Here is a 14,624-nt window from a genome sequence, read left to right on the forward strand (position 1 = left end):
GCTGATCATATATATATATGTTGACAAAACATTTCCTCATTTGGAAACACCTATGTTAGAGATGAGATGTATTGTGAAAATATGTTGGTTTCACTGGAAGAAGGTCGGGATGGAATTTCTGGCCAAAGTAAGAGAAAGAGAGAGGACCATCCATGTCAAAATAGTGAAGAGCCCAGTGATTAAGGATACTCACTGCAGAGGTGGAAGATTACTCTGAATCAGGCAGAGGAAAGAGGCACCTGGGTCTTCCATCTCTGAGGAGTGCTTTAATCACTGAGCTGCTGGTTACTCCTTTCCCTCCCCACTATGGAGCAGTTTCCCCTGAGGCAGGGCTGGAAGTCTTTCTTATTTGCTTGGGAGAGATAAGATAAAGCATTAGAATGTGTTCTATAAGAATCAGTCCTGCCCTGACTGTTGGGAGATGATGCAGCTGAGATGCAAGAGGCAATTTCTCTCTCTGTCTTTATAAAAACCCTCCTCATACAGCCACTTGCTTTGCAACAAGCCCTTGCTACAAAAGATATTTGTCTTGATCCAGAAGAGGCTGGTGCTGGGAGTCTAGATCTATAGCTTCTAATTACGCCAGGCACTGACTTGCTCTCTGTGCTCAAAGAAATGATTACGTTTTTATATTCTGGATCAATCCATCAGCTGCTAGGATGAGTCTAATTGTACTCCCTATCATAGTTGGGTGATGTGAAGCTGAATTTTCTAGATACGTGGAAAGTGATCTAGGATCCTGCAGTGAAAGGTGTTAGAAAAGCTGCAGTGGCACCAAGTGCAGTTAACGTGTATTCAGAAACAGGTCAGTTGTGAATTTGAGTTGAGGAAAGTCCCCCTCTCTCCTTCTCCTTCTTCTCTTCACTAACTGGATTCTTTGCCTAATGATAGCAAAACATAAGAATTATAGTTTCATAGTCGGTAGGGTCAGAAGGGACCCCAATAGATCATCGAGTCAGACCCCCTACCCTGGGCAGGAAAGAGCGCTAGTGTCATATGACCCCAGCCAGGTGCTTGTCCAGTCTCCTCTTAAAGCCCCCAAGGTATGAGAGAGCACCACCTCCCTTGGAAGTCCATTCCACATTCTAGCCACCCTTACCATGAAGTTCTTCCTGATGTCCAAGCTAAATCTGCTGTCTGTCAGTTTGTGGCCATTGTTCCTGGTTATTCCAAGAAGGTGCTCTGGTAGGCAAAGCATCTCCTATTTCTTGTTGCCCCTCACTGATGAATTTGTAAACGGCCACAAGATCACCTCTCAGCCTTCTCTTGCGGAGGCCGAAGAGATCCAGGTCCCTCAGCCTGTCTTTGTAGGGCCTTACCTGCAGGCCCCTAACCATATGAGTGGCCCTCCTCTGGACCCTCTCAAGGTTGTAAATATCCTTCTTGAAGTGTGATGTCCAGAACTGGATGCAATACTCCAACTGTGGCCTGACCAATACTGCAAAGATGGGAAGTATCACCTCCCTGGACCTGTTTGTGATGCACTTGCTAATGCATGATAGAGTGTGGTTAGCTTTACTGATCACTTTGTCACATTGACTGCTCATATTCATCTTGGAGTTATCTATGACTCTGAGATCCCTTTCTGCTGCTGTGCTGCTAAGAAGGTCATCCCCTAGCCTATAGGTGTTTTGGTGATTCCTTCTCCCTCGATGCAGCACTTTTCACTTGTCTTTGTTGAACTGCATCCTATTCTTTTCTGCCCACTTTTCCAACCTGTCCAGGTCTGCCTGGATTCGATCCCTTCCCACTAGTGTGTTTACTGTCCCCCATAATTTTGTGTCATCCATGGATTTGGACAGAGTGCTCTCCATGCCCCCATCCAGGTCACTGATGAAGACATTGAATGGCACAGGTCCAAGGACTGAACCTTGGAGGGACTCCACTGCCCACATCTTTCCAGATTGATACTGACCCATCCACCACCGCTTTCTGGGTGCAACCCTTAAGCCAATTTGCCACCCAGCTGACCGTGTAATCATCTATGTCACAGCCATTCATTTGCCAGACTGAATTAGACCAATGTTCTAACTAGCCTGGTATCCTATCTCTAGCAGTAGTCAATACAGATGCTTGACAGGCAGGTGGAATGAGCCTCAAAATGGCTAGTCATTCTGTTTTATTGAGATTCCGGTTCCAGGGCCATCACCGTGGAAGCTGAGGACCTGTAACCTGCCCACAGGGAAAATTGTTTCCTAACACCAGACAATTAGTGGTTGACTTATGCCCTGAAGCACAGTGAAAATTAAACAGCAAAAATTAAACCCAATGCTCCTGCTAAAAAATGAATTCTGCCCCAAGGCATTTGTCTTGTACTGTCAGTGCACAGTGAAAGTGCTGAGAGGAAGAAGTCTTTTACACCAAGTAGCTTGTGTCCTTTTGGGCTCTTCATTTCAACACAGTGAACTGACAAGTAGAATTGGTTTTAATGGGATCTGTGCCTTTGGTCTACAGGGCATGCAGAATTTACTGTGCCTTAGTCATAAATGCAAATGATCATCCACTATGTTTTCCTAACAGGAAAAGTACCTGTCTCTAGAGTTTATCGCAGTCCCCACTGTCTGCTTGATGACAAGTGAACTTTCAAAAGCTGGGGGAAGCATTAAATCTATTTCATAAAAGGCAGATTCAAATTCCACTTCCCCAGTTTCTCACACACACACACACCCCCACCCACCCACCCCCCTACCTGTCAGTGCAACCCATCCAACCCTTCTTTGGTTCAATATTTGATGGGCTCATAAGATTCTCACTAATTCCTAGCATTATCCTGGATCAAAGTGCCACAAGAACAGCCTTATATTGTTGTCTAGCATATATGGAGACAAGGATGGGTAGTGGCATGTGGGATTAAATGGAAAAAATTAGTTTATTGATGTCTTTAGGCCTAATAACATCCTTCATAGGATCATAAGAGTTGTAAGTCTGGAAGGGACTTCATCTAGCCCAGTTCCTCGTTCTTAGGAAGGATCAAGTACACCAAGACCATCCCTGGTGGACATGGTTTCAGCCTTCTTTTCAACCTGTTCAGAAAGGGCAGTTCTGTAGCTTTCCTAAGTAATCTGTGTCAGGGCTTTACGGTCCTTATACTCAGTAAGTTTCCTCTAATATTTAACCTAATTTTTTTGCTCCAAAGATTTGAAGCCAATAACTACTTATCATACACCTGGTAGACAAGTGAATGCCTTCCTCTCTATAACAACCTTTTAGATAGTGAAAGACTATTGTCATGCACTGGCGTGTTTCATTTGAGTTATCAGACAGGGAGCTCTTTCTCTTTTCACCTATTTATATTGCGGGGATCATTATCAAGTTTAAATCAGCTGTTTTAGACTAACTAGTTGGTAATCTCTGCTCTTATGAGTCACAGGTTATCTGCAGCCATAAGGTCTCTTTGTGGAGGTATGGCTAAGTCATAGTGTTAGGACCCTGGTTTGAAACTCCTCATAGTTTAGGCATGTCCTAACCAGGTTTTAGTCTGGCTCAGTAGCTCCAGATACAGGGGCTTCCCAGAATGCTCAGTTCTTCAACTGGATTTTCTTAGAAGTTTTACTATTGGTTTCTGGCCCTTCTCTAGTTCACTGTATCTTGCTGCTGCTGCAGGTGTCAAGCCCTGTCTCTGTAACCCTGCCCTGTGATTGTTGGGATGTTTTGTGGATGCGACGCAATGTCTCACAGCATGAAACGTGGGTAGAGTTGGAGCTTGTGGAAGCTTGAAAACTCCCATCCTATCGACATCCCCTTCTGTTTTAGACAGTGCTTCATTCTGTGTCCTAGAAGGCATTGCAGCCCTCACTGAAGGCCTTTCCAATGAGACCCTCATTCTTTTGCTAACGTGTCAGGCTGAGGGTAGGAAGGAAAACTAAATAAAGACTCGTGTGGCCTTTCTTCTGTCCTGTGGCAGTGAAAATTAAAGGTAAAGGAACTCCAGGCTTGCCTGTTTGCAAATGCATTACAGAGTCACTTCAGGAACATCTAGTAAAAGAATCATTCAGATCCTTACAGTGTTAAAGAAAGGAAAACGTTAGAGGAGCACCCATCCTTATCTGGCTCATAGCAGGTGTTTTCACCTACCCCAGCTGCCCAAGTTACAGTTCTTAGTGCTGGAATTGTTTGCATGGGGCTCAAGTTACTGTACCCTGAAAAAGTCATAAAACAGCTCAAATCCAACTCCTCTGAAGATCTGAATTCAATGCTCTGGCATCTGTACACATGGAAGGACAGTGGATGGATGCAAATTGTAGAAGGGAGGTGGAATTAAACCCTTTCTACAATAACTGTGTTCATGGATCATCTTGAATGGGAAAATGAGATGAGACACAACATGAGATTACCAAAGGTAGAGCATGCCAGACTAACCTGGCATCTTTCTTTAGTAAAACAGCTAATTTTGTAGTCATAGAAAATGCACACGTTCATCCGTGACCGTGCCCTCATACAGACCATAGCCATAAAGTACCCTATGGTAAAACCTCTGTAGCATACCACAGATAAAGAATAGGAAGGTCAAGGGCATGATCAGTGTCAGGCTGCTATGGTGCTGGGGAACTTGTCTATGCTCAGATGATCCAAGAAAGAGAACCATACTGCAGAAAGATAGAAGTCTGTGATCCTTTGCAATCTGACCTAGAGAGAAAACAGTTCCTTTCTAACCCCAAATCTGGAGTGAGAGCATACCTGGATAGTCTGACTTCTGAGGTTCAAGGCAAATTAGTTCAAAAGAGACCAGATACATGCTGCTAGAATGATCCAAGCCTGATTTACAGGATGAGATTTCAAGGATTTGGCTTGAGTACTCGTGTAAACTGAAGATTGAGAGGGGATATGATTGTTTTCTATAAACACAGGGAGGTAAACACTGAAAAGAAGGAAAAATGCTATTTTGTATACAAAGACCATTGGCACAAAAACAAATGGGTATAATTTAGCTATAAATAAATGTAGATGGAAATAAGAAAGTTTCTAATCATCAGAGGAGTGAATTTCTGGATCAGCCTCCCAGTAGTAGTGAGGTGAAAAAACCTGTTGGTGTTAATGTGGAGCTTGATCAGTTTGTGAAAGGTATTACGTGACTTGGTGTCCGAGACAGCAACGGGCTGGACTTATTGACCCATGAGGACCCTTCTTGTTCTCTGTTCCAGTGAAAAGTAGGATCCAATTTAATATTTGGTTGAGTTACCAGTGGGTAGGTTTTACTTTGCTTAAGATTTTAGTACTGGAAAGAGCTAACAGTACAATCATAAATTAACATAACATTAATGCAGACTGCATAGCATGTCCTGAGGAGATACTGTCCGTAATTCAGCAGACATGGTGATCTTAATGTACCCAAGAAATGTATGTAAAGAGGGAAGTGAGATAAACCACAGACTTGGGAGTTAGATCTAGATTCCTTTCCAGTGCTGGCATTAACTTGTGTGGCACTGGTCATTTCACTTCATCTCTTCAGTATCTTTGTCCCCAATATGTAGAGAGAGTTACTTCTTGATTCATCTTAAGGCTCATGCCTCTGAAAGCCTTTGGGAGTCTCAGATGTGTTAGGGAAGTGCAAAATATTAGTATAAGGATTAGTACTCATCCCAGCTCAAGACATAGGCAAACAGTCGGTCATTTAAATGAAAGATGTCATACAATTTATCCAAAACATTATTTGTAAGTATGAATTGAGTTTCTTCAGCATTTCAGTTTTGTGAATAAAGTTTAAAAACATTGAATTAAGGAAAACAGCATGGAATTCATTTAAGAAATTATTCAATAAATATTATGTTTACTATCTCTAAGGTTTCTGAAGGACATGCCTGTAAGACATGCACTGTAGACCCTAGACCCAACAATCAATCACCATAACCCTTCACCACTTCTCCAGACCAATTATTGCTTAGCTACCACAGTGCAATTTCAAAGCCTAGGCCAATGATGTGCTGAGGATCTGTATGGTACTAAATATTTTCAACTCTGATTCAATTTATTGGGACATGAGGATTTTCAACCCCTTGCAGAAGGAGCTCTGCATCACATACACAGGCTTATAACATCTGCTTTTAAATTAAATACATTTTAATGCTTGAAGTTGCCCTTCACATGGGTACATTAGGTTCAATGCCACCCTATTGAAGGCTTGATATCAATGTCCCCTTACCAAGCGATGCCCTATTTCTCTTTCTTTCTTTTTTTTTCCTGTTATGAGATTGTAGACAATCTGTCTTTGACAAGTGTATCGTGAGTCCTAGAAAGGCCTATACCTCAGAGATTTGTAGACAGAATATTTTTTCTTCACTTGGCTCTTGATTTAAAATAGATGAGTTGTTGTTTTTATTAGCAGTGTGTTTAGGTTTACTAGTCCATTGAGGTTGGATGTATTTCAGGAACCTGTAACTCCATTATGAGAAGATACTACTAGCTATTGGCTTTCTGCCTTTAGAAAGAGGCAGAAGTGTGGTCAAGTGATCTGAATATAGGACACAGAGAGTCAGACTTCTGACTACATGCCCTGTCTCTGACTGATTTCTTCTTCAACTCTGGGCATGTCTCCTTCAATTTCCTCATCTGTAGAAAGTGAATAAATGATCTTACCATATTTTGTGGGGATGGGAGGAGGGAGAAATAGTTAATTGTTGTACTGTGCTTTGCAGATGAAAAGCACAGTGGAACAGGATCACATTTAGCTGTATAGGTCAAATTAGGGTGCCTAATAGATAGAACAAGATCAGGCCCAATTGGCTTCATTTTCTGTGTACAATTGACTCTGGTAACAGAAGGGTTGAAATGCCAAGTCTTCATTACAAGTCTGTGGCGTTTGGCCTCAAGCAAGGGTGTAAATAAGGTCCTTAAAATCTATTGACTGAACTGTCTGTGGTGACCTGAATGCTCTTGTGTCCTCGCGGTGAGAACCTATGCAGTGGTGGTAAAAGATTTACTGCAAAAGCACTTACCACACAGGCAACTTTTTATTAGACATTTTTTACAGGATGAACTTATAAAAGTGGAGTCAGAATCTTGCAACAGTTACCAGTCCCTGTGCTCTTACATAGTTTCTATGATGGGTTGTTTTCTCTCTGCCTTGCGCTGTTAACTTAAATGGAGTGGTTGCAGAATCTGGTCTCTTGCCTTCCAAGTTGACATTCAGATTTGGAAGTGAACCCATATCAGCCATATCTAAAAATGGCTCAGGCTGGTGTATTAAAGAGTGGGGTTTGAAAAGGAGCTCCAAGAAGGAACTAATTGGTGCATGTGAAGTTATCCCTTCCTAGCATGGTCACTGAATTCTGTTCATTCATCCTGTCTTATTGCTCGGTTTTGCATTCATTCAGTGGACAAAGAATAAGCACAGCTTATTATCCCATTAAAAACATCAATATTCTCATTTAGATGTGCAGGGATTAAGTTTTATGTGATTAGTTCTTGTGGACATGAGTCAACAGGTTGTGGGAGATTCAATAACTCAAAAGACTACTAATGGAAAGAAGCACCTTTCACCTCTAAGTTACTGTGGTGGCCCAGTTCAAAAGAAACTGAGTGCTTCATATAAGGGATATCCATTGGGGCCTGTAGAAAATGAGCCTGGTTACCTTAGTCTAATTTCTAGTGAATAGGTGCCTGGATCATGAAACCCATCACCACAGTCAGCACTAAACTGGAACTCTCAGTAGACAGAGCAAGGACTGAATTAGCTATCGAGACAGATGCTCCCCTTCAGGTCTGGGTTGGGACGAATTGCTAACGTGATGCAGTTCCATGCTTCACTTGCAGTGTGGACAGAAAATTTCAGAATCTAGTGGTGGTCCATTTGTAACAAGCAATAAATTCATGTCACACGCACGATGTTAATTGGAAAGCTTACGAAAATTACAATCTGGACGTGTATGCAAATTCCATACACCATTAAGATATCCTTTTTTTGCTGAGTGAGCTATGGTAGATTGTACTGTAGCTAAAATTCTTCAGCAAGAGGCCATAAATACAGTATGACATGGATACGGACTCCAGGTCATCTGCTCTGCTATCTAAAGTATACATGAAAGCCTAGTCTTTTGGAAAGCATGTGTGTGCATAAGTGTGGTGTAGAAGTGATGTGGTGGTGTGGCTTATTATATGTGTTGGGTCTGATCCTGAGGGATGCTGAGTCTCTGCAAATACTGTACACTTTAGCACCCCTCAGCATTAAGCCCACAGTGATTACAAACAGAATATTCTGTCTGTGTAAATCACTGTAGTTTGGATTAATGTATGATTACTGCATATGGGGGGAGGCAATTATAATGATACTGAATGGGGAAGAATTGTTTTATTCTTGCTAAGTTTCTTTTTTTTTCTTTTCTTTTTTAATATGAATGTGTGTATGTCCATGGACAGACCTCTGCTGACTGTCTCTTGTTCTATTTTTTAAAGCTGATCAGTGGTGGTTCTATTGTCAGTGCTGAGGCAGTATGGGATCACGTCACCATGGCCAACCGGGAGTTGGCATTTAAAGCAGGAGACGTTATCAAGGTCCTGGATGCTTCCAACAAGGACTGGTGGTGGGGTCAGATTGATGATGAAGAAGGATGGTTTCCCGCCAGCTTCGTAAGGGTGAGCTGTTCTCTTTTTCTTATCTTACTCTATTGGATTGTTACTGTTGGTGGTGATCTGTGGGCCTGACCCTGCATTCCTTGCTCATTAGAAACTCCTGTTGTCTTCAGGGGGAAGTTGAGTTGTGCAGTGAATGTAGGACCCAGCCTTAGAGCTTATATCCTGGGCATTTCTTCCAAAAACACAGCAAATCTCTATAGCCTCCTTTCAAGTGGGGCTGGTCAGAAAACAGGAATTCTGCTTCTCAGATAAATTAGAGGTTATGAAATTTGTTTTCATTCTACATTAGGAAGACAAGACAGTCTTTAGAAATTTTTTGATGAAACCTGAAAAAGCAGGGAAATACAGAGCAAGAGAGAGATGCACCTTGGGGCACTGGCTTGTGATGTGGGAGACCCAGAGGGTCAGACTTTGTCCTTTTGGAGCTGTTCTGCCTTCTAGAATTCATTAAGCATTTATTGAGAGAGAGACTGACTTAAGGCAGTCATGGCATGTGGGACACCTAGGCTCAAGCCCTAGTCTTCTTAATTAAGAACAGGGACTTACAAAAACTGTTATGTTCCCACAAACATGGTTTGGTTTTGATGAATTGTTCTTGTGTGCTTTAAAACAGAAAAGACAAAAATCTACCAGCTGTACTCAGACAGCCATCCTTTCAAAGGGACATGGAATGATCTTCCATTGTTTTCAGTCCTATACTGAAGCAGATTTTTGCTACATTCATTCAGCTCTCATGGGGACTAGAAGAACCCACTGTAGCAACACAATGCTTTTTATACATAGGAAAGCTACCAGAACCCACTTAATTTATTTATTTAGTCTTCTAAGAGCAAGAGCATGAGAGGACACCTTCTTTGCTATTGTCACTGCCTGCTGTCTTAATAGGATTGTTTCACAGGCTTCTTCAGGGAGTCAGGAGCCAGCTGCCAACTTAAACACCTCTCCTCCTCACTCTTTCTTTCTGATAGCAGTAATCAAGATCAAAGCAGGCACAGTCCTGCTCCTGTTATGTATGAATTGGAGGGGGATAGGGAACAAACAGGGAAACAGGATTGGCTCCCAGGGATCCTAACCAAAGGGCTGCGTCTGCTAGAGCAAAGCTGACACTGCTACAGCAGCAGCTGTGACAGCAGCAGCGGTAGTTTGGGGAGGTAAGCCTTCACGTCCCTTCATTATGTCCCCCTCCAGCCTCACCCCCATGTACAGTGGCTGGCATACCCCTGCATTCCCCCATCCCTGCCCTAGGTACTCAGTAAGCTGGCTACACCTCTGATTGGTAGGAGTTTAGGAGTCATACTGCAGGTATGCAGAATATTTCTCCCCCATTAAGTTATCTGAAGTGGCCTTTTTCCTTTAACTTCTCAGGCAAATTTACAAGCTCATGGAAGGGGAGGCTGCTCAAATGAAACATGTGGCGAAGCCCATGCAACATCTAGAAGTTGTGCTCTGTCCCTCTGGATTAAGTCCACATTCTTACTTTTCTTTTTTTTAGGGGGGTAGGGGGCCTCAGCATCAGCAAGACTTTCTTGCATTGAACAATTGCTTCTTGGTGATCTATAGGAGGCAATGTTCAGCAACACCTGACCTATGCGCCCTTTCCCCCTCTCCCCCCACCCTGGTCCTCACTCAGCCTTTTGATTATGGGACCTGAATGTGCTCCTGTCAGCCCTGACCAGCGCTAAGAGCTAGACCTGTAATTGGCAAGAAAACGTGGCCACCTGCATGGTCATGTCCAGCCTGACGGCCAAACTAAATTTCCATTCCCTCATTTTGTGCAGTTCTCCTTCCAATGAAACCATTAAGAGTTCTGAAAATTGATTTTTCTGTCACTTTGTCAAAATAATGATCCAGTCTGGGAGCATATTCTCCATCTGTGCTGCAAAGAGCACCTGCAATTAGAAAGGTTGAGTTTTAAAAATCTAATTTTCTTTATTTACATCTGTTTAACATTTCATTCAACTCAGTGAGTAAAATTAGTTTGGTAGTATTGCTTTCTCGGTCGCAGACACTAATCCTGTGCTGTTGTATGTGGGTTGCAGGGGGAAATGTTTAATTAAAGTTTTATGTAATCATGTACATGTTTTTGTTCATAGTAAGTTTTATAAACAGTTCTATCATCCACCATTCTGCCCTCTTTTAAGCATACATACACAAATCCATTTACTTTGGGCCCTGAACTCATTGATCATTTGGATAAAACCTCTTAATAATTTAGCTGCCACTAAATCTATTCAAATGGTAGGAAGATGACTTTAGAAAACAAAAAAGACAAAGCAGATTGGAAAAATGCATCAGATTTTGGATTCATTACAGCTTAATAAAATGGATTCACACTGCAAGTAGCCAAGGGAAGTGGTGACCTTTAAGTGCAAGTTACTTGCAATGTCATCTAGTGTTACAGCCTCATGGCTTGACATTTCCCTACTGACATCAACTTTCCTATTACCTTCCTTGGAGGAGAATCAGTTCCTCTGATTGTGAGACACTGGTTCGATGGGCTTTGAACCCAGAGTCGCAACCTAGAAGTGAACCATGAGCAGTTGACAAGGGAGGCCAATCTTCCCTGCTGTCACCACACTCTGATAATTAAGATTTAAAGATGGATACAAGGCATTTCGAAAAGACACAAGCAGAGGACTGCCAAGGGGCAGCTCTGCAAGAGAAGCCACAGGGGAAGTTTACAAAACAGAGATGTGTCTTCCCTGAAGTAAATCTAGCTGTAAGCTGCCACAAGACAAACCATCTTGCTGTTGTTTATGAACTGTGAAAACAACTGCCATTTGGGCTGTAAAGTTCCCTTCTTCTGGACTGGCTGAGGTTGCTACTAATCTCTGACTTCTTCATTTCTATTCTTGCAAATTCTTTTTTTTTTCTTCTTCTTTGTTTACTAAGAAAATCGTCAAGCATGTTTCTTACCAGGTGACTGCTACAACTTCAGGGGGTCATCTGGTGTAACTGCTGTACCATTTCATTAGCTTGTAGAACAAGCACTACCCTCTACAGGTTTCTGTGGGCTTGAGAGTCTACATGCACATCTCTTCATTCACCCATCGAGAGCCCTTAATCCAGTGCAGATTTAGTTTTTCCTGCCCCTCCATCCTCTTCCTTCACTGTGTACTGTATAGGAAACTGACTATTTAACAGAAGGGACTATGCTTTTTCCATCTATTTATTTTGAGCTATATATTTTTTTGGTGACTGCTGTGCTTTGTGGCCACCCAGAGCTGTTCTGATTTTACTTAGACGTAAAACATTGGTGGTTTCTTTTTATATTCTTAGTTTTAATCAAGCCATTATATGAGGGAACAAAACTATATAGTAAGCAGAGGATCAAAAGCAATATGACAAATACAAACCCAGATCACAGAGAGACAAGACTGATCAGAGTACTTAGAAACACTGTGGGAAGAATTTCATGAGGGCAGTGTTTTAGAAAGAAGGAATTTCACAAGGCAGACATGGTACATGGTGTTAGTAACAGGCAGATCTTCACTATGGGGATTGAAAATGTCGATCCTTATCAGAACCATTTTAATATTTTCTGCCATAAAAACCCCTCTAAATCTTAATTTTCATTGACATTTCTGGTGCCTCTTGCCTCCTCTGAGACCAGGTGAACATCTCTTGTCTGCCATTGGGCAGTAGCTGGGGGGAAAAAGAAGCCAGAAATAGGAGAGGGGAAGCCCTGTACCATAGTGTGTAATAGGTAATGTTTCCTGGGGGTAACCATCCTATACTCATGGAGAAAGGATACAGCTGAATCTTCTGAAATCATTAGAAGCAGACATGCACTCCACAGTTCTTCAGATTGTTGTCGAGATAATGTGCGTGGTTTGGATCAGACTGAAATATCTACCACATAGGTAACTGCATGCTGTCAATTAAACATCCCAGAAGAGAGTGCAGAAGTGATCTGATAGGGTGCAAGTGTCAGCCTTGTTTTAGCTGCATGCTGTCGAGAGAGCTTCACATGAACTGACTGGGATCTGACAGGGCAGGACTTAGGTGTGGAAAAGCAGGATGAATTTTAGTAGAGATTCCATAGTTTTAGAGCAGCAGTATAGCTGGCCATTGGTGCCTCTTCTACACTGTAGAGGGAGGTGTTCCTTCACTTCTAGCATTGGTATAATAGCCTATGCATGAATGAGCCTGCTGCTGTATTTGCATGGTATTCCCTGGCTGGCTCCTCCACATGCCAGTATGTCCAGATCCTATTTGTGACCTCAGAAAGGTAAGGTTAATATGTGGGAAGAAACATTCAGGTACTGCAAAACTGATGATCACCATGCAATAGGCTTCCTCCAATGATACCACAAGCTCTGGACCCAAAACTTTTCTCTCTGCTCCATTGCTGAGGAGGACTCAAAAACCCGAGCCACAAAAACTAGCTGTGGCCTGGTTTAAGCCCATCTTTGTTCTATATGGGCATGTCCAGATGAGCTCGCATGTGCTTCTTTCAGCGTCTCAAACCCCTTTGAGCCGCTGCAAGAAAATGTTCCCCGCTCTGCAAGCTTGGGTAAAGGGTGCAAGGAACTCTTAGAGCTGCTTCAGCAGTCCAACTGGCACAAGAGGTAGTGTCCCCAGGTACCAATTGGCTGGGCCCCAGAAGCTCCTGAGAGCGAGTAGCCCTGAGCTACTTGACAGGCCAGCTTTTTGTATGGCAGGGGCCAAGACAGGGCAGCTTTTTATACTGCTGGGGACAGCACAGGTACTGGCCCCGGGCTCTAGCTCCCCCTGGCTGCAGATCCGGGAGGAGCCAGGCAGGGAAATTTTGCCCCAAGCGGCATAATTTGCTCCACAACAAAGCACATGTCCAAGCATGTGTGCTGAAGCAAAAAGCCATGGCTCAAATTTGCACCACTTCTATTTGAGCTTCTGCAAGCCCACATGCTTGCATGTGTGCACGTGCCCTATGGAGTTAAGGTCCAGAGAAAACGCCCTGATGCTTAGTACCATGACCCTTGCTTTTAAGCCAGACGGATCAAGCCCTGCAGCTGAAGCGCTTGTCTTGGTGAGCCAGAAAAGGAGTTGATTTATTTATAAAACATTCCAAGAAGACAGGGTGTGTTTGGGGATATATTTCCCAGTACCTAAACTTCAGTGATTCTCAGCTATAGCTCTTGAGGAGAGGTGGGGAGTGGTGTGTATCCCTTGAAGCACTGAACCAGGACTATGTAGAGATTCCACATGATCAATTTTCTGCATTTATGGTGAACACGTGCAAGTGCATTGATCACCCTTGTTCCACCTTGTCATTCTCAAGGTTTCCCTGGCTGTTGTTGTTCTAGGCTGATGTACTTGCTAAAATGCTGCCTTGACCCACTTTACTTCTCTTCTGAAGAAGAGGAAGCGCTAGATAAATCCTTGCAAGCTTTTAAAGCACTGTTTATAAAGACATACTAAATCGAAGTCTTTTCTAAGTGCTTAACAGCTCATATGCTCTACTTGATAGGTGTGTTTAACTTTTATTAATGGGAGTTATGATTCTCCTTTCTATTGTACACATATTATTCCAAGGGTCATGCCTTGCTGGTTTTTCCCCTCTTAGCTTTATCGTATGTAGACAACTTGTGAGGGTAGCCAATCAACTTTCTGTTTTTCAGTCGCTGATTGTTATTAGAACATTTAGCATTGGTCACTATGGTATATTGGGCGAGTTTTCAGAAAGTAAAGGAAGGGGAATAACATGAAGGGCACATTCATCTGCTTGAGAAATAAAATGATCCATGCTGCAGTGTCTACTCTACAGTCCATGCGTTGTAAAGCCTATATGACTTTCCTATGGCAAATCTAGCATAACTGTAGCTTTTATCATTCTATACAAGAGTGAATGGCACCAAGGCATCAGGACTCGAAGCAGATGATGGATTTTTTAAACCAGGTTGCCTTTCAGCAACCACATATTACAGATGCACTTGAACATTCAGCTTGGTTCAGTTGGATACTTGAAGGTCTAAATGGAGATAACTGTTGATGGAAAGGGTTGCAAAGTGATATGTCCTAAAATCAAGCCCAGAAAACACAAGTCCATTGAGCCCAGGCCATCTCTTCTGCAA

At 42.6% G+C, this 14,624-nt stretch overlaps 1 protein-coding gene across 15 annotated transcripts in view; it reads left to right on the forward strand.

Moving 5' to 3' along the window:
* Positions 1-14,624, forward strand: part of ARHGEF9 (Cdc42 guanine nucleotide exchange factor 9) — a 351,467-nt gene that overhangs the window by 237,605 nt on the left and 99,238 nt on the right. For all 15 annotated transcript variants that reach the window (XM_019487852.2, XM_019487853.2, XM_019487851.2 and 12 more), the window contains one exon: positions 8,389-8,568. In XM_019487852.2, the coding sequence (XP_019343397.1) occupies positions 8,389-8,568 (180 nt within the window). The remainder of the gene's footprint in view (positions 1-8,388; positions 8,569-14,624) is intronic.

This window comes from Alligator mississippiensis, chromosome 8 (assembly GCF_030867095.1).
Source record: "Alligator mississippiensis isolate rAllMis1 chromosome 8, rAllMis1, whole genome shotgun sequence".
Taxonomy (NCBI): Eukaryota; Metazoa; Chordata; order Crocodylia; family Alligatoridae; genus Alligator; species Alligator mississippiensis.